Source organism: Zootoca vivipara, chromosome 10 (genome assembly GCF_963506605.1).
Source record: "Zootoca vivipara chromosome 10, rZooViv1.1, whole genome shotgun sequence".
Lineage (NCBI taxonomy): Eukaryota > Metazoa > Chordata > Lepidosauria > Squamata > Lacertidae > Zootoca > Zootoca vivipara.
In genome coordinates this window covers 27177748-27197191 of record NC_083285.1, presented here as the reverse complement: position 1 = coordinate 27197191, position 19444 = coordinate 27177748, and the positions used below count along the sequence as shown (strand labels likewise).

The following is a 19444-nucleotide window of genomic DNA, read 5'->3' as shown; positions in this document are numbered from 1 at the left end:
TGCCCAAAACGGCACAATCCACACCAAGAAGAAGGTATGAGCAGATTTGGGGGGAACCCCAAGATTTACAAAGCTGCAAAAAATATTGAGGAGGAAATCCCCAAAACAGGATATTGAGGGCTGATTGTGCATAGTGAGCACAGAATGCTGATTGACTTTTTGGGATGTGTGCAGGCAAAAATAGAAGCAGTGGTGGAAATGTAATAGCATCCTGAAATAGGGCATGTAAATTCTGAACTGGAGCACTCCATGCTTTAACCTTGTATGGCAAATCCCACATGTACTTCAAATAATGTGAATCTCCTTAGTAAAAAGCCCTCAGTATAAAATAGCAGGAAGAATTAAGCAGGTGGATCCCTCCTTTTAAAATCACTGAAGGGAAAGGAACCTTTGGCTCTAACATAATATTTCATGTTTACAGCAGAAGACATTTTAATTAGTTGACTTATTTTTAGTTTATAACTCTAGATTTTTTTATCCCTTTTCTTACCTATTTCTTTTCATAATAGAATTCTCATTAGTTTTATATAAGGTTATATGTATTATGTATATTTTGCTACTGCCCAGATATTAAAGCTTTATCCCAAGTGCAGTGCCCCAATAGGTCCGAAAAAAGTATTACCTCCACCCTCTGTCATAAATTCACTGATGAAGTTTTTCTTAGAGTTGAATATGCTATGCTGCAAGTTTCAGTTAATATTAGAAGAAGACCAGTTATCATTTTCTGACTGTAGTAAATTGACAGGTTCTCCCCCCCTTTTTTAAAAAAAAATTGTTTAAGGTGTAGCTGACACAAAACTAACTAGTATCAGGAATCATGCGCCTTTGTGGCAATGGGCAAAAACAGTCTGAAAACCACGCATCAGAACAATAAATGATGACTTTAGATTTCTGCTTTGTTTTTCTTAAATGGAATTTTTGTGCTGATGCTTGGGAGTTCGTTGTCCAGGATAATATAGTGCCACTGATGAATGCCAGTAAAATTAAAATGTCAAAGCAGTAAATTGAAATGACTGACATGTAAAGCACTCTGAATTACAGTGCATGGTCCCTTGATATAGGGTCCCTTGTTTTATTTTTAATTTTTTTTAATATATACAAGCTCTTTTAAATGAGTGGATATTTTCAGAACTTAATTACTAATTGCAGATCATGCATCCTGGTAATGTTGACTCAAATGGGTTCTTTTAAGTGTTTAATCATGGCAGCTAAGGGCAGAGGCAGATTAAAAACTGATTGAATACTGGTCGCTTTAAAAGAAAAAAAAAGAAAAGGCACAAAACCCATTAGTTCTGGGTCTATGAGTGGTCACTATCCCTGGGATAAATTCTAGAATTTTCTCACCACCAAGGGGGCGGGGGAGTCAACAGAGTCCTTTTTCTTTTCAGATTGCTTTTATTTCTATTCCTTTTTAAATTTATGTAATCCAGTTACCTTTCCCTCTTCTCTGGTCCTTTTTGTTTGTTTGTTTTTTATTTCTTCTCATCCCTTCATGGTGGGCAGCGAAGGTTCAAAGGAGCAACAGGCAACTTACATGGAATCCCTATGCCAACAGCCACAGCAGCACTCTCACCTATCACCATTATAATACCTACCACCCTGGCCATTCCAGGATGCCAGCTTTGAAATGCCAGAAAACATCACCTCCAAAAAGCCTTCGTAATGTTCCATGCTTTTTTTCCTCCTGACATTATTATTATTATTATTATTATTATCATCATCATCATCATCACCCTTTACTCTATCTCACCCACTTCCTCTCATACTCCCCACCCCCATTTTCATTCTTTGAAATCTTTCATTAATTTGCAACGTCTCATGATTTCTCACAATCATGTGAGGTTATTTCTGACATCTTTCCCCCCCCCCTCCCCTGCCTTAACTTAACCGGTCTTTATAAAGAGGGGGGGGGAAATACGTGATAACCCAAAAGGTTTACAAAACTCAGTTCAGTACCTTGTAAGAGAATGCAACCTTTTCCCATGCAAAGCCAATGTCAGAAATCACCTTTTCCAAAGAATGCATTGCTAGACTCACCGCGTTAAATGTGTGTTAATTCACATAGATGTGTCTGTAACCCTGTTGTGGTGCTTTTATCTAAGCATTTTGATCAACTTACAATGAGTTCAACTGACTTTGAACTACAAAACGGTTGACGTTAGTGCCATTCATTATGAGCTGATTGTATACTTGGATGGAAGTATCATAATAGGACTGCACATGGTGTGTTTGTTATAACAAACAGGTTTTTTTTGTATGGTTCACCTGACCCTGAATGTGCTACACAGCCTCTTTTTTAAAAATATAGTTTGTGATTTTGTTACTGTATGCACACAAGCCATTCTCGTGAGCCATAGCAAGGTCTAGATTTCTAAGAGCCAATAGCGGGCATGCAATTCCCCTGTCCCTATTGCAAAGCCCCTGGTGCCAAGTGATTCCCTCTCTTTCAACAGCACTCGTATCTTCGTCCTTCTCTCCGGCCTCCATGAGCGCATACAGTCTGAGTTCCCTGAACATGGGGACTTTACCTCGCAGTCTCTATTCTACCAGTCCACGTGGCACCATGATGAGAAGAAGGATGAAAAAGAAGGACTTCAAAAGCTCGTGTAGGTTACCATAAGGGTTGTTTTTTTAATGTATAACGAAGCCAGGGCTGTGAAATGCCTCTGACAAATGACATGAAAGCGCACTGAAATTCAGATTTGTTAGGAGCCGCCATGGGAGGAGATGCTTTGCAGCAGGAAAGAAGTTGGTGTTAGACCACATGCTGCACTTCCATTGCCATATCCCAAATCAATGAGGTTTGGTTTCTTCTGCCCTCTATGATATAATTGTGTGTTCTGCATCTACAAGTCATAATCTGGGTATCGCTTTAGTGTGGCAACAGGTTTAAAATTGCTTTAGTGTGGCAACAGGTTTAAAATCCAGTATTTACCTGAATGCAAAAATCTAGGATTTAAAAAGGAAGTCATATCACACAGTATTCTTCAAAGTAGACCAACTTTTAATGAAATGAATTCCTTCTTCTTGAGCTATAAGATGTGGCAGGTGACTTTCAGGACTATAGATAGAATGATCTCTGTTGAGTTGAGAGTGAAAGCACCCTGATGTTTGAGCACAGTGTCAGCATAATGTTTCACTTGCTGTAAGTGGTAGGATATTCCACTGAATTTTGCACTTAACTGAATTACTGACCCAACTTAATTTGTAACCTATTCATATTCCTTTTCAAGCTATAGTCCAAGGTAACTGACTATGCCTAGTTATTATGTTAGTGACTTGATCTTTTGTTGCTGTTAGGGTGAACCAGTCAACAGGCTACAAGGAATATATTCTGACACTCCTTGATTCAAATCTAAGCTATAAAGGGGTTACTTTGCTCAAATTAACACTAACAGCCCTTTTCACATATTTCTTATGCACATTAATGCACCAGTCATTGCAAAACACTCTTTTGTATTATTGCTAATATTAAATAGGCATGGTTAGAAATTGCTTGCCTCCTTTCACAGAAAACTGATGTGTCACACAGGAATTAATTGTCTGTTGTAAAAATGAGCAGTTGATTAAAACATAGAAAACAAGTTTTCCCTAAAAGCCTCCTCCAGTTCTCTTATTTGTTTATTTGTTGGTGGAAGGAAACAATAAATGCTCAAAAAAACACTTAGGGCCCTTCCAGATTTTCTTTTTATTGAGCATTCATCATGATCACACTTTCGGGACCACTGGGGCAGTCATATTGCTTTGTTCAATAAGTACACACTCTGTTCAATAAGTACACACTCTGTAGTTCCTTGCTAAAAACCCTGTAATGTTTGCCCTGTAATCTTCCAGAATTTGTTCTCGTCTCACTTTTTTGTGCATTAGCACAAGAGTGTTCCTCTAAACGACAAAGGTTTGTGGCTAACATGGGAGACGCATTACAGAAGACTAATAAAGTAGAAGGAGGTGTGGATAAATCCATCACTAATGTACCCTTATTGTATCAATTACATGTTGGGGGGCGAGGTGGGGAGGAAGCCACCAATAAGCAAAATCCCGACGACAAGATTTTCCATACTTAAAAATCCACACGTAAGAAGAGTTGTTTCCTGCTTACATTTAACTGGTCATCTCCTTCAACCTATGACAACAAGTTTAGCTTGCCTATGAGCTCCTCTTCTTAACTGGAAGTATCAAAACAAATAGCCAGCTGTTTTCATCATCTAGCACAGGCATCCCCAAACTGCAGTCCTCCAGATGTTTTAGCCTACAACTCCCATGATCCCTAGCTAACAGGACCAGTGGTCAGGGAAGATGGGAATTGTAGTCCAAAACATCTGGAGGGCCGAAGTTTGGGGGTGCCTGATCTAGCAGAAGAGTGGGAGCCTGGGAGTGCTAGGGATCATGGGAGTTGTAGGCCAAAACATCTGGAGGGCCACAGTTTGGGGGTGCCTGTTATAGAACCTAATGTAGAATTGGCCAAATAGTTATTTACACACAAACACACAGTATCTGTTGCACATACCCTCTTTCTTTCTTTCTATAGCACTTTCAAGGTTTGATGTACTAACTAGTTACTAACAAGACATTTTAAAAAGCAAGTTTTAATGAATCTATCTGCCTTGGAAGAGTCTAGAATATGTATGACTGAAGGATGCTATAAAGTTTTCATTGCCCTTTGTGTAGAAAAGTTTGCATACCTAATGTGATCTTCCCAAACGCCTGGCAATAAACTCTGCTGGTGTAGGGAACCATAAACATTTTATTAACAGAAGTTTCCAGTGGCTGCATTACTTATGCAGCTTTTTTCAAACATACAGCCATAAAACTTAAAGATACCCCACACTGTCATACTGTTTATTACACTTGTTTTGCCTTGGTTTGTTTTCCTTTATTATTTTTAAAACTCTTAGTTTTTAATGTTTAAAGCAGGCATCCCCAAACTGCGGCCCTCCAGATGTTTTGGCCTACAACTCCAATGATCCCTAGCGAACAGGACCAGTGTTCAGGGATGATGGGAATTGTAGTACAAAACATCTGAAGGGCCGAAGTTTGGGGATGCCTGGTTTAAAGTATGTTCTTCATGCCACATGTACCTTATTGTAGCTTATTACTGACCTTCCACATGCATTAGTGTCTATATATTAACAGAATGTATGTTGTGTGGTTAATGTGCATAACAACCAGCCACTGTGCACATTCACCAGGTCTCACTTTTGTAAAGGAAATAGGAAAAAAGTGTTTCCTGGAGACTGTGCATACTGACTACAGAATGTGCATATTGCCCAGAGAATGTACAAAATGCAGTCAAGATACACATATTCCCTCAGGTCTGTTGGGGATTATGCATAATGACTGGATAATGTTCAAAATTCAGTTGATATATGTGCCTTTCCCGAGGTCTGTTGTGGATTACCTTCCCCAGCTAGATCAAAGTGCCTTCTGCCCCCCTCTTTGTGCCTGTGTATGAAGTAAAAGGGTTTTTTAAATAAACCATATCATCATTTGGCAACAATTCCAGATGGTCCACTACATAGCAGTTATTTCTTTGATTACAGAAGAAATGTATCGTTCAGTGATTAACTGGATGAAACTTCGTTTGTCAACAATATCAGTTAAGCAGTATGGAAAAAATATATTTAAATATTGTTCACTGTGTTGATCCTAATAAATAATTTTTGAGATAGAAATTGTTTATAGATGCACTTTGATGTCCACTTGATATATTGGTGGGTTTTGTGTCAGAAATTGTTTTAATTTGTGTTGCGTCTTTCTAAATGCCATTGATGTGTTTTATAGTGTCACTAGCTTCTAGCACTGTTGGCCTGGCTGGGCAGGTTGTCCACACAGAAACTACAGAAGTAGTACTGTCAGCTGACCCCATTGTCGGATTTGGAATACAGCTCCAGGGCAGTGTGTTTGCTACGGAGACCATGTCATCTCCACCTCTGATCTCCTATATTGAGGCTGACAGTCCAGCAGAAAGGTGAGGTGCTTTGAAATGATTGCTCCTAACTTTTATTGCTGAGAACTTATCTCTGGATGCTTTGGCCTAGTTATTTTCAGGTTTTAGACAAATTATAGAAAAATGGTGGTACCTAGTGAATTTCCTGTCCTGACAACAAGGGTTGGGGTGTGTGTGTGGAATCTTGATAAGGTATGAGAAGAACAAAAAACAATGGTGCCTTTATCTAGACGATTACTTCCGGCAGGCAACTGGGAGCTGTGTTAATTAGAGAATTTTTTCCTAATGGAATTCTAAATCTTAGTTCAAAGACCTTCATATTTTTGATTCTAAATTGGCAGAAAGTACATCTATCTCTGCTTAGTTTTAGCTGAGATCAAATCTTTAAAACACCAGAGTTTTGGATTATTAATTTCTTAACTGGTACATTTCAAACGTGCTCATAATAAAATCATGAGAATAAATTTAGACTTACAATATTGAGAAAGTTGGGTTTGTTCTATTACCCTTCTATTGAAAACTGCATTTATTTTGGCTTTGATCTCCCCTGTGTCTGAATGCTCATTTGTTCTCTTTTGTGTCAAGGTGTGGCACCCTACAAATAGGAGACAGAGTACTGGCTATAAATGGGATCCCAACAGAAGACAGCACATTTGATGAAGCTAATCAACTTCTTAGAGACTCGTCTATCACCAGCAAGGTCACTTTGGAAATAGAATTTGATGTTGCAGGTACGAATAATCAAGTATTTTCTCTTACTTGAATGCAAGCTCAACCCTTCACTTTTGAATCTGAAGCTGCTATCACACACACATATACAACCTCCATCTCTTTCTGCAATCTTTAATTCATACTGAATATTTCAAAACTCAGGCAGAAATGACAAGTATTCTATTATTCAAGATGTGAAATCAATCTTCTCTTTCTCACATATTTTCGTATATGCCAGTTTTATTCTACTGATTGCTCAAAGACAGAATGCACCAGAGTTTGGGGAAATGGTTACCTGCCGCTTGTGCACTGGGTTATGCAAAACAGAAGCACTAGGAACACAGTACATTGCGGAAAATTAGGACATAATGTGTAATTTGGAAACAAAGATACAAATTTTGTACATTGACACGATTAAATTAAGGTGTGCATTTCAAAGCTTGGGACCTGCTCTTAATCCCCACATGACACCTGCTCTCATGAGGAAACTCCCATTGACTGAAAAGAGACTTGGAATTCTTAGGTGCAATCCCTCCCAGAGTTACTCATGTGAGTGTGGAGGGATTGCCATAGGATTCATTGAATTATTTTTCCCTCCCTCCCTCCTCTTTGTACTTGCACACCACAGTGTAGCCTCTAGTCATACCTGCCAGGTCTCTCACAGAGAAATCCGGGATCGGCAGCTGCACGATACCGGAAGTTGCGTAGACGCAACTTCCGGTGTCACTTTGCCCATCTATGGGCACCAAAAATGGCCGGCGCCAGCACCGGAAGTTGCATCTATGCATGTCCGGAAGTGCGTAGACGCGACTTCCGGTGCCGGCCATTTTCTGGTGCCCATAGATGGGCAAAGTGGCACCAGAAAAATGGCCGCTGACAGGAGACAAAATAAGGGAGATTAACGGGAGAGGAGCTGAAACGGGAGACCACCTGGAAACAGTAAGGAAAAATGGGGGTTTCTTGGGAAATACGGGGTACTTGGCAGCTATGCCTCTAGTTGCTGAAACACTCCCTGTTTCCCTATTAAGCTCTGAGTCCTCAACCTGGGGCCTGGCCCAGAATTTACTTTGGAGGGCTGGGTTGGAAAACTGATGGAGAGGCAGGAAGTAGCCTCCAGTTCTAGATCACGGGAAATGCTCTGAGATGCATGTACAAGTGGAAAGAGGAAAGGAGGACGACTGTTGATCCTGTGGGGATCTGTGCATGGTCATATGTGCTTTTGCTGGGAGGAATTCTGTCCCTATTTACTGGTAGATGTCTACAGGACATCATTGAGTCATTGCTAGTTTTATAATTGATCTCTCTCTCTCTCTCTCTCTCTCACACACACACACACAGAGAGAGAGAGAGAGAGAGAGAGAGAGAGAGAGAGAGAGAGAGAGAGAGAGAGAGAGAGAGAGAAACAAACATTTGTGATACTGGCTTTATTGTATGCTCAGGATTTTCTGCTTTAGCTTTTAGGTCCTTCCCTTTAAGAAGTGGCAGTATGCAGCAAACACAGTGAAATTTTGAATTGTGAACATTAAAATGAGCCACAATTACTTTGCTTCCTTGACTCAATATTATCTATTATTTTTAATTAACGGATAATGTGTGAGTGATGAAAATGCAATGAATGTGATTCAGCCCAGCATGTAGTATAAATGAAAAAAAACTTTTAATTACAGAATCTGTTATACCAAGTAGTGGCACTTTTCATGTAAAACTACCAAAGAAGCATAACGTAGAGCTTGGCATCACCATAAGCTGTAAGTAAAAGCAGACTTTTGTCATATTTTAAAAATATATGATCCTGATAATATATAATGTTTGGTAACAAAATTATTGTAGATGTATTTTGCACTCTATTTTGCTCTTTCAGAGCTTTTGACCACCCAGCAAATTAAAATTAGCCAAAAGTTCAAGCTAGACCCCATAACCGAATCACTTATTTAATATAAATTAGATTCTCTGAAGCTTCAGTGATAATTATAGCTTTCTTTTTATAAACACTGCGAAAGAGGTTTTTAGATAGGAATGAAATTTGAAGGAAATTACAGGCTCATGTCTGTCAGGAGAAAGAGTTGTAGAAACAGGATATTAATATAGATAAAAATACAGAACAATGGGAGAAAGAACAAGAAGATTCTTCCATTTGACTGCTATGCTTTTTTTTTTAATGCTCATCTGTATGTTGTGGTTCCTAAAAATAATCTTTATCTTAATTTGTCCTCATTTTGCCCAGCTGAGATGAGATTAGCTTTGCAAATAAAGGTTTTTATTTTAAATTCACTATCTGTATTACTTCTGAGTCTTTATAGTCCCCCCTTAAAATTCAGTATTAAATTAATTTCTTGCTTTCTGTTAAACTTTGAGAAGATTGGAAGATTGTTATTCCATTCTTACTTTGCTTTATTCTAGCATTTTTCTTGTTTAAAGTTTTAAAATCATACTGCTGAAATGTACTGGGTGTGGGTTATAGAGATCCTGAAATTCTTGAAGTTCAATATTCTGCACCTTCATTTGACACTTACTTGGTGAGCCAATGTGGTTTAGAGTAGGGTAGGTGCTTTTGTGTTACATTCAGATTACATTCAGGAGGAGAAATCTGCCCTACTCAGATTCCAAATTAGATTTAACTTACCCAATTCAGGTGGATAAGATGGGATGACTGATCCTCTTCAGAATTTGCAGTCTGACAGATTCCATCATTATGGTTTGAGGGTTTTGAAACACAGATAAGTACCAATTATGAGGTGGTCTGAGGGTTGCCCCACTTACGTGAGAAGAGTAGCATGTTTTTTCTTGTGCAATTCCTCCTGGGCTCAATGGAGTACCATTATACTCCATTGTGTGGCAAGGAGTCCTTTTTGGAGGAGGTTTAAGTTTGAGCCATTGATCTACTCTCAAGTAGACACTCGGTGTTTTTTTCCTAGAAAAATAGGTGCCAGTATTCACCATAAAGTTGTTACAGTAAGTGTAATTCGTTTTAGCAACAACAAAAAGAGGTGTCGTACTCTGTACCCTTGAGTGCTCCCTGAAAAAAAAAGCACTATATACACTGAAATTGAAAACAATGTTACCATTTATAATTTAGAATACAGAATAGTAATCTGTTTTGGATGCAGGTTTTCATTAAACAATAAACAAACAAAAAAAGCAACCCTGAAGTTATTTGTACCCAGTACAGGTATAATACAGAATATGCTATTCGTACTACCAATATATTTAAAACTGAGTTGTTGTTTTTTAACAAAGAATGCTTAGGGAAACATCGTTTAAAAGGTATAAGGAATTCCAGTTAAGTTTAATTTGTTTGCTATCTCAATTGATTTTTAAACTGAGAAATGCAGTATAGATTTTTATGAGATCAATTTTTATAACGCGAGCTACTTTATCATCGCAAATACTTTGAAAAAAGGGCATTGAAAAATGTCCAGAAAGATATATGAGCTGATGAAATATCAAAATAATAGTTTCCCACGAGTAGACATATACTGCACTCTATATCTCATGGGAAAGGCGGCTCGTAGGTTCGGTTCTTCATATCAGCCATGAGGATGGACTCAAACGGGTCTTTGCAAGGGTGTAACATTTCTCATATCTGTATTTGCAAGATCATATTCATTACATGTAGGAGGAAGTTGATGTAGCTTAAGAGTCTGTTAAAAAGGGCATGATACCTTTGTCACATAACAAGTATAAAGCCATCTTTCTGACAATATTAGGAAAGAAGTAAGAGTGCTTTAAAGCTCAGTTCCAGCCATGTTTACTCAGAAATAAGTTCCACTAGATTTAGGCAACATTCGCACCATACAGTTTAAAACACTATTATACCACTTTAAGTAGCCGCGTCTTGCTCTAAAGAATTCTGGGAGCTGTTTGTTAAAAATGCTGAGAGTTGCAAGAAGACCCCTATTCCCCTCAGAGTGTTACAATTTCCAGACTTCCCAATGAAGAGGAATTGATTGCTAAACCACTCTAGTCATTGCAACTCTAAGAGGAGAATATGGATCTCCAAAAACTCTCAGCACCCTTAACAAACTACAGCTTTGAATTTTTCTATTTTTTGGGGGGGGGAGCCATGACTGTTTCAAGTGGCATTGTAGTGTTTGAAGTATATGGTGTGAATGTGGCCAAAATGAACTTTACTCCCAGATAAATGCGGCTGTAGCACTGCAGCTCTAGACCACTGAACTGTTTTTGTCAAACATTGAAACCTTTTGTGCTCTTACCAAATTCCATCGGCGCAGTGAGACTTAACTTCCGAGTAAACCATTGGCATATTGATCTATCCTGCATGCAAGGATGGGGTAGAACAGGATATATTTTAAAATAGCAAGCTGGGTATATGTTCTTTCAATAGGAGGAATGAGGCAGCAAGAATGTGAGGGATACCATTTCAAAGTTAACCCTTTTGCAGTATGAATTGTATCACAATTGCAGCATAGGTCTATTTAAATGTGGGCACATTTGCATGCCCTCCATACTGTGCTGTTGGCACAGCATGATGCCTGAAAAAAATATTTTATTTGTGTATTTAAAATACTTTAGGCCACGTTTTAGGGCAAAAGCCCTCTCAAGGTGGCTTATGCATAAAATATGACACAGCAAAGCATATTTAATAAATCAAACCAGTACTAAACAATACGAGAGCAATCAGCCCAAATATGTTAAAACCCAAAAACAAGATGAAACCAGCAATCCAACAAGCACCCTTCTAGGGAAGAGCAGGGAAAACAGATGCATCTTCAGAGCTTTCTGAAAGACCTATAATTACAGGGCCTGCTGAACCCCAGGTGGTAAGGACACTCCAGAAATGTGGGTCTGTTGCAATATTCTCTTCTCTCACCCAGTAATATAATAAAATTAAATTCCAAGGTTCATCTGAATTATGAAGCTTTTATGGTAACCTCTGATGTGATCAGTGAAGCAAATTTGTATACATGCTTAAGAAATTGAGGGGTCTGAGTTCACAAAGGTTGCTCAATATTCTGTTTTGAATGAAATTTTGTTTCTATGAGAGCTGTGGCACGCCAATATTTATAAGGCACACCAGTTATATTTTAGGACGAATGGCTTAACATATAACTACACCCCACAAATGTGCATTACTAGGAGTATACACCCATGTATAATAAATATTGTACATAAAAGCATTAACATTAATGAGCATATGCTATATGGAGTTTTGAGAATTATTTTGAATTCAAATGCATATATGTGTGTATTACATATTTCAGCTCCATCTAGTCGAAAACCAGGAGACCCTCTTGTTATTTCAGATATTAAGAAGGGAAGTGTTGCTCACAGGTGAGTGCTTTCAAGTCAGCAAAAAAAAAGTTATGTTGGTTACTCTCACACTCCCTAAGTATTTAAATGATCCATATTTCTAAATTAAGCAAATCCTTCCACTGGAGTAATGTTGTTTTTTAATCTCCACTGCTTTTTTTTTTTAAAAAAAAATTTCATTTAAAAAATAAAATCATTTGCATGAATAGATGTCTAGACAGCATGTGCAAGTCATCAATTTTGTAATGTGTCCCATTTGTTAACAGAACTGGAACATTAGAACTAGGTGATAAATTGCTTGCCATAGATAATATTCGACTAGACAACTGTTCCATGGAAGATGCAGTTCAAATCCTGCAGCATTGCGAGGACCTTGTAAAGCTCAAGATTCGCAAAGATGAAGATAACTCTGGTATTCACAGTGAGCTGGCTTAAAAACCTACATTTATAACCATTTATGTTAGATCTAATCTCTGTTGTATAATCAATGGATGTTCATTAATATTATTTTTAAATATACAGAGAAAAGGCACTATCTATATTGCAATGCAGATATTTTTGTATTCCATGATGGTACTTCCAAGATGCATGCAACATTAGAATATTTGTCATTGGCCCATGATAGGACTATGGCACAGCCCATCACTGCAAAAAGTCATGTATGCTTGTTTCAGTGCCACTTCTGTATTTTAAGCAAAAATCCCACCCCCACCCCAAATTTCAGACATGATTTTGGCCCAGCTGTTTTAGAGGAGTACACTCAAGGGTAGCCTGATTTTTGGGGGATTCCTGGCAAAGCATGAAATCCTACCTCCCCATCACTCAATTAATACTCTAGTCCTCACTCTCCTCCACAACAATATTAGCCACGCTTAATCATCATACAAATGTACATTCAGAGGAAAATTTGTTCTCTTGTTTACTCACTCTCATATCACTTCTTTTTGGCAACATAAAAATGATTAGATTCTCAGGCACAGAAAGAGACAAGAGCATCTCTTTTGGCATTCTTAGCCTTAAGTTATGTTGGGGAAATAGATGGTTCCCTTTCCACCGTTACTCAAACAAACAAATATCCTTTATTAGGCATATCAAACCACGCATTATCACATAAAATTTGTATACAAGTTATACAGAATACAAGCTCAGTTGAGCAAGGCTTATCCCAGTCAGTTCCCTAACTCCAGAAAGAGTATAAATATATATAAATACTATTACTCTTTACACCTATCAGTATTTTCCTTCTGAGACCCCTGTGTATAGGGCAGTATATTATTATTATTATTATTATTATTATTATTATTATTATTATTATTATATTAACAATCCTGATGCTCCCAGGTAGCAGAGTCATAAGCAGAAAACAAGTGAAGCTATTTAACACTAGCCCATATTATCACCAGGTTTTCTATCTAAAAGGCAAATTCATCACCCACCAAAAGTCAGCATGAATTAAATTCCATGTCACCTGATTCCCTGACCTTTAGTATCTGCTCATTTCCAGCCCAATAACTATTATGATCCATCCCAATCTATACTTGCTCAGAAGCGGCGTACATGGCCTTCTGATGGTTACAATGCCTGATATGTACATTTTAGTGTGAATTATAGCAGTTAATAATTGCCAGCTTCTTAATTCCGTGGCTAAATTAATACTTTGCATAGATTAAAAACATTTATTTTATAATACGGGGTGAATTGTGTGCAACTACATGACTACCAATTAAGGTCTGCTAGATGCAATTCCTCTATTATGTGTGCTTCGTAAATTATCTCATTTAAATCTAGTTACAAAGACAGATTACAGTCATCATAAAACTAATATTTCTGTACAGTTTGTGTTAAGAACAATGCTTCATTAAGTTGCCAGTCCATAAACTGTTGCCATAAATTATTATTTTTAAGCTTTCACTTTTTTAAGCTGTTGCATGAAATCAAAAGAAACATAATGTAAGCAATTAGGGATGTGGGGGAGATTATGCACATACACACACCATTGCTGCTCCGCAGTGCCATCTCCTAGGGTCTGGCATTCCAGCATCTGGAAACAAGATGTGAGGGTCCCAAGGCAAGAAGGCAGAGCCTAGAGGCACATGTTGGGGGAAGCAGGCTTAGTTTGAAAGACACATATAATAACCAAGAGGGGAAAGAGAGACTGGAACCAGAAGTCCTGGCTTCTTGGGAAGTAGATGAGAGAGAAGGGATTCCCCAGTAATGGTAATATAACTGTGGGGCACACAATAGCCAGGCTGGAAATCTTGTGTAGAGGAAACAATAAATTCCTACCTAGTCACATATTACCTGTTTACTAATCAGCCTATCCACTTCGCTGAGTCTCCCTGAAGCCTTTATGGCTTTTAGGTATTGGGAGTGACAAGAATAATCAAGGACCACAAGAGTTTTTAACGACACATATATAAATGTCTAGAATCTGGAGCTTTTAGTAAAGAGTTTTTACGGAAAAAGGAGCTGAACCTGCTATTGGTGCAAAGGAACAAGTGAAACAGGAGATAAATGCAATCCCCCTATCTGTACACAGTCTCTAAAGCTACAAACCTACACTAGGCTTCATTCATTCATAAGCTCCCTCCAGATCAGACCTGTGTGTCTGCCAGGGGCGTCTTTACCCATTGGGCGTAGTGGTGCGGCGAGCCAGGGCGCCAAGCAGTGGAGGGTGCCAGGCGGAGAGTCCGGGGAGAGTCTGGGGAGGGAGAGGTAAGTGACGCGGAGCAGGGGCTTGGTGCCTGCGCACCTCCAGCGCTCATTAGGGGCGGGAAGGCTCCAGATGCTTTCCCACAGTCCGGAGCTCACTCCACTGGCTCCACGACACACCACCTCCTTGGCTGTGTGGTGTGTGCTTGCATCCCAAGCTCTGTGCATAATAAACGTGACTCTACCACCGCTCCCCCGTCCACTCTACCTCGAAAGATCCCTGCGCTCAAGACTACATGCTGCAACTGCTGCCCCCAGCGCCCCTCCCTCCTTCACCTGCTTCTCCACCTGCTTGCACAGAGACTGCCTCCTCCCGCTGCCTCCCCCACCTCTGCACTCCTTCACACGAACCACATTTCCTTCCCCTGCCCAATCGCCTCCCAGTCACGCTCTCTCCTCACCCCCCCCTTCCACCCCAAGCAAGGACAGCGAGACTGCGGCTGAGTGAGTGCGTCTGTCCCTGCCCAGACGAGACCCCTGCCTGCCTCCCGTGCCGCCCCCAGGTCCACACCATGACCCCACCGCAGGAGCTGATGCTCAGCCGCGCATGAGCAGCACGGGGCAGCAACACGAGGGCAGGAGCAGCCTTTGCTAAAAAAAGGTCAACAACTTTGGGTTCCCCCCCTTAAAAAAGGTCGACAACTCTGGGAAACGGGGCAGAGCACCGGAGGGACCTTTGCACCATGGCACTTGATATGCTTAAGATGGCCCTGGTGTCTGCCTTCTTGCCGTGAAAATGAAAAGCTGACCATATCCAGCTGCTTCTGCCCATGCACTCTCCCGTTCACAAGCTCCAGGAAGTGCAAGGAATTTTAATTCCAAGCTCCACCCTCCAGATCACAGGCTTTAGGCAACCTAAGTACTGACACGCTCAATGATTAAGCCCTTCCTATTTGAGCACCAGGGTAGGTCAGCTAGCAAATGTTAACCCCATAATCCCCAAACACATAGACAAGCAAAAGTTTACAAAACAGACTTATCAAAGTGATGTCCACGCAGCAGTCCAAATAAGCAATGTTCATTTCTTTTGCACATACAGATGGCTGCCCAGCAGCAATATAAAAAAAGTATATAAGCAAAAATGCCCACTTTCAAATGTTCAAGCGACTGTTACTATTTTCACACAGAAAAGTATTTGCCAGAGTCTAGATTTTTCCCCTTTGTAGCCAAAACCTGTTTTATAAACTTAAGGGGGGGGGGGTGAATAACCTGGAGGATAAATGTTACCATATTTTTTGCCTTGCGGTTGTCTCTGCTGCAGGGAATTGTGGGAAGGTAAAAGTTCACTTGGGTCTAGAGTCAGGTTTTAAATCCTGGTTTTGCTTCAGTGGATGGGAAGGAAAGTTGATGTTGTTGCCAGTGAAGTCAAGTATAGGCTTCAGAAATCAGAATTGAAGTGGCTAAGATATGTATTTGAGGCATGAAGCTTTTAGGATGCACACTGTGATTTCTGATCATTTGTCTGAATGTATTATTCTTTTCATTCCTTCTTTCATAAGAGACCAATTGCATCCTCTTGGCATGTATTGCAGATGAACAAGAGAGCTCAGGAGCAATTATTTATACTGTCGAGCTCAAGCGCTACGGAGGACCTCTTGGGATCACTATTTCTGGTACTGAAGAGCCCTTTGATCCTATTATCATTTCAAGTCTTACTAAAGGTGGACTAGCTGAGAGGTAAATTGAAATAAAGATATTCATAGTTCTGCTATTTACTGTGTTCATTCATGTGTGACAATTCATTCAGTCATATGCAATCATTCTTCCTTAGAAATCTGTCTGTTCTCCACAATTCATAGCAAATGAAATACTTAATGATGTTCAGTCTTTTTCTGCTGGTGTTATGATATGAGGCTGTTGTTAAATCTAGAACATAGTTTTTCAATAGTTATTGTCACCATAAATCACCTAAAGAAAGCTTCAGGCATGCTTACCTTGTGATGATATTAATAACTTAAAGAAAAAAGGTGTTGCATTCTTCTTATAAGGTGGATGTGTTTCTATATACAGTGCTACATGTTTTTGCCTGTCTAGCTATATTTACCATATGTGACATATATACAGTGTGCTAACCATTACATCTTACTCATTCCCTCTTTATTTTATTTTAAAACCCCATGTACACAGCATTGCTGTGCCAGGATAGGATCGTGAAATTTTCTTAGCAGTTCATAAACCAAATATAGCACTTTTTCTGAGGGCAGTCATTTGGAGAAACATTCGTACCCCTATTTAATTTGAAGCCAGTAGAATTCTAAAGGTGAATAGCAGTCTCTTGGATATGGGTGCAGTTGTCAGAGACTGAAATGACAACGGGGAAGAATTTTGGAACCTGTGCTGAAACAAGGTGGTCAAAATGCAGAGCAATCTATTGGGCAGTTCTGGTGTGTGTGTGTGTGTGTGTGTGTGTGTGTGTGTGTGTGTGTGTGTGTGTAAAAGAGTGAGAAGAGTATCCTGCTTCCTGAAAGCATCTAGGCTTGCCCTATCAGAAAACTGTGGTGTCTGGATGCAGAGGATCAAAGACTGCATGTGCTACGTGTCCTTGTTCTGCAGCTTCAAGAATCTCTGGTTAATTCCCTCCTGAAAATCATGTGCTTCTGGTGATTGATAATACCCCCCAATTCTGCCACCTGGCAATAGGACTGCTAAATAGCTCTGGAAGAGCCTTGGTAAAAATATGGGAGTTACAGGTAGCTTCAGTGGAGAACTCACCTGAAAGTGAATAAGTAGTTTTTCAGGATCAGTTTCAAAGTGAACTGAGTTGTGTCATGATGATTGTACAGGCATGTCAACAGATAGGTTCTAGCTAAGTTGCCCATCCTAATATTCTCCCTAACTACAGTTGTGGCCCATTTAATCCATCTATCAGGATATCCCTCTTAATTTACTTCAACTGATCATGTGAAAATATTGTGATGGTTTGTGCTGTCATTGCCTTTTGCCTCTTGAATGGAAAACATCAATATTTGCAGGTACTAAGAAAGGAATTTCAGTAAGCCTTCTGAATGTGCAGCTTTAATCCATGGTGTTGTCACATTGAAGGAAATGATGGGTTGTTGTTGTTTCTTGGATGTCAATTGGTTCTCCTACCAGCTCTGAAAACAAAGATGGCCTGGTGATCCAAATAGCCTTAGCAGCAAGAATGACTAAGTAGCTCCATTCATCTTACACACTTTAAATTAAATGTGAAACCCAAGGAAAAACTGCAGACACTTTTGCTTATCTTGTGTATGTTAAATGTTTGGCTCAATTTCCTTTTTACTGAACTTTTCATGTTTTATTTAACTCATGTTTCAGGACAGGTGCAATTCATATCGGAGACCGAATCTTAGCAATAAATAGCAGCAGCCTGAAAGGAAAACCTTTGAGCGAAGCCATACATTTGTTACAAATGGCAGGAGAAACAGTCACCTTGAAAATCAAAAAGCAGACAGATGGTGAGTGTTGTATCAGGTATTACACAGGGGCCCTTTCTACAACTATCAACAATGCATACATTCATGAAAATGGTATTTGGCTCATTGGAACTGTAGGAATGCAGAAACAAATGCATAGATACAAGAATGGTTCAACAGAAGCACTTCAAGGTCTATGAGATATTTGCAGCCACCAGTGCAGTAATTCAGTGTTTCTCAACCAGTGTGCCTCCAGATGTTTTGGGACTACAACTCCCATCATCCCTAGCTAGCAAGACCAGTGGTCAGGAATGATGGGAGTTGTAGTCTCAAAACATCTGGAGGCACACTGGTTGAGAAACACTGCAGTAATTGAGTCAAACAAAAAGGGAGTCAATTATCTCTTTACAACAGTAGTGTTACAGTCAAAATTTGGGAAGTAATAAACTACTCATTTGGACTCCTGTGAGTCATTCAAAGAAAAAAAAAAGTATTAAGTAACAAACCCTACATTGAAATGAACATTGAACAAAAAACAGAGGTACAGATCAGAGCCAAGCCCAAGTTTATGAAGGATGTAGACAAACCGGAAATAATGAAATTAGAACAAAAGGTTTTTTAAGCTATTATGAGGAATGCACCCCCCCAAAAAACCCACCCCCAGCTCATGCACCTTGTTCGTCTTAGTTTTCTCGCTTACAGAATATCTCTCCATGCAAATGAAGCTGCATATCTATCTGATTTTCCAACAGAGTTTTACTTTTTTTTTCCCTACCATTTAATTCCTACCAGCATCAAGTCCCAAGAAATTTCCGGCCTCGGGTCACCTAAATGAATTGAGTGATGCTGAAGATGACACAGCCACCACACAGAAACCAGGCAAACTGTCGGAAATATACTCCACTACCGTCCCAAGCGTAGATAGTGCTGTGGAATCATGGGATGGCTCTGGAATGGATAACAGCTATGGAAGTCAAGGTGGGTTCATGCATATCAACCGCCACACATAACGTGGAAAATCACTCCATGGGAAAACCTTCTAAGCCAACTTTGCTGTGTCTCAACTGTGCTGTATCTGTCTTGTTAAGACAGCGCCCTTTAGCACACTCTGCTGCCTCTTGCATTCGGCTAACCTTCGTCTCACTCTTTCACAACACTGTGACAGGTTATAAAGCATATATCAGTATACTAACAGCCTTCTGCTAGTTTTACTGATGTCTGAATAGCCAGTCCATAGCTCATCCACAGCTAAATGGGTTTATCCTTCAAGCTTAGATTAATAAAAGATGCAGAACACATTGAAGGTGTTCATTAATTTGAACGTCTGAGGTGCATTCGTTGTGGTTTTTAAGCTGGCTATGGTAAAGATTTATTGTAAACTGCCAAAGGGGGAGCATAAAGAGATTAT

At 39.5% G+C, this 19444-nt stretch overlaps 1 protein-coding gene across 4 annotated transcripts in view; it reads left to right on the top strand.

Moving 5' to 3' along the window:
- The window catches only part of GRIP1 (glutamate receptor interacting protein 1), a 228701-nt gene that overhangs the window by 192206 nt on the left and 17051 nt on the right, over positions 1-19444 (top strand). For 2 of the 4 annotated variants that reach the window (XM_035127909.2, XM_060279640.1), the window contains exons 10-19: positions 1504-1659; positions 2454-2606; positions 5782-5968; positions 6533-6678; positions 8326-8406; positions 11881-11950; positions 12196-12341; positions 16141-16318; positions 17939-18078; positions 18829-19014. In XM_035127909.2, the coding sequence (XP_034983800.1) occupies positions 1504-1659; positions 2454-2606; positions 5782-5968; positions 6533-6678; positions 8326-8406; positions 11881-11950; positions 12196-12341; positions 16141-16318; positions 17939-18078; positions 18829-19014 (1443 nt within the window). The remainder of the gene's footprint in view (positions 1-1503; positions 1660-2453; positions 2607-5781; positions 5969-6532; positions 6679-8325; positions 8407-11880; positions 11951-12195; positions 12342-16140; positions 16319-17938; positions 18079-18828; positions 19015-19444) is intronic. The other 2 variants (XM_035127911.2, XM_035127918.2) reach the window with 2 other exon arrangements.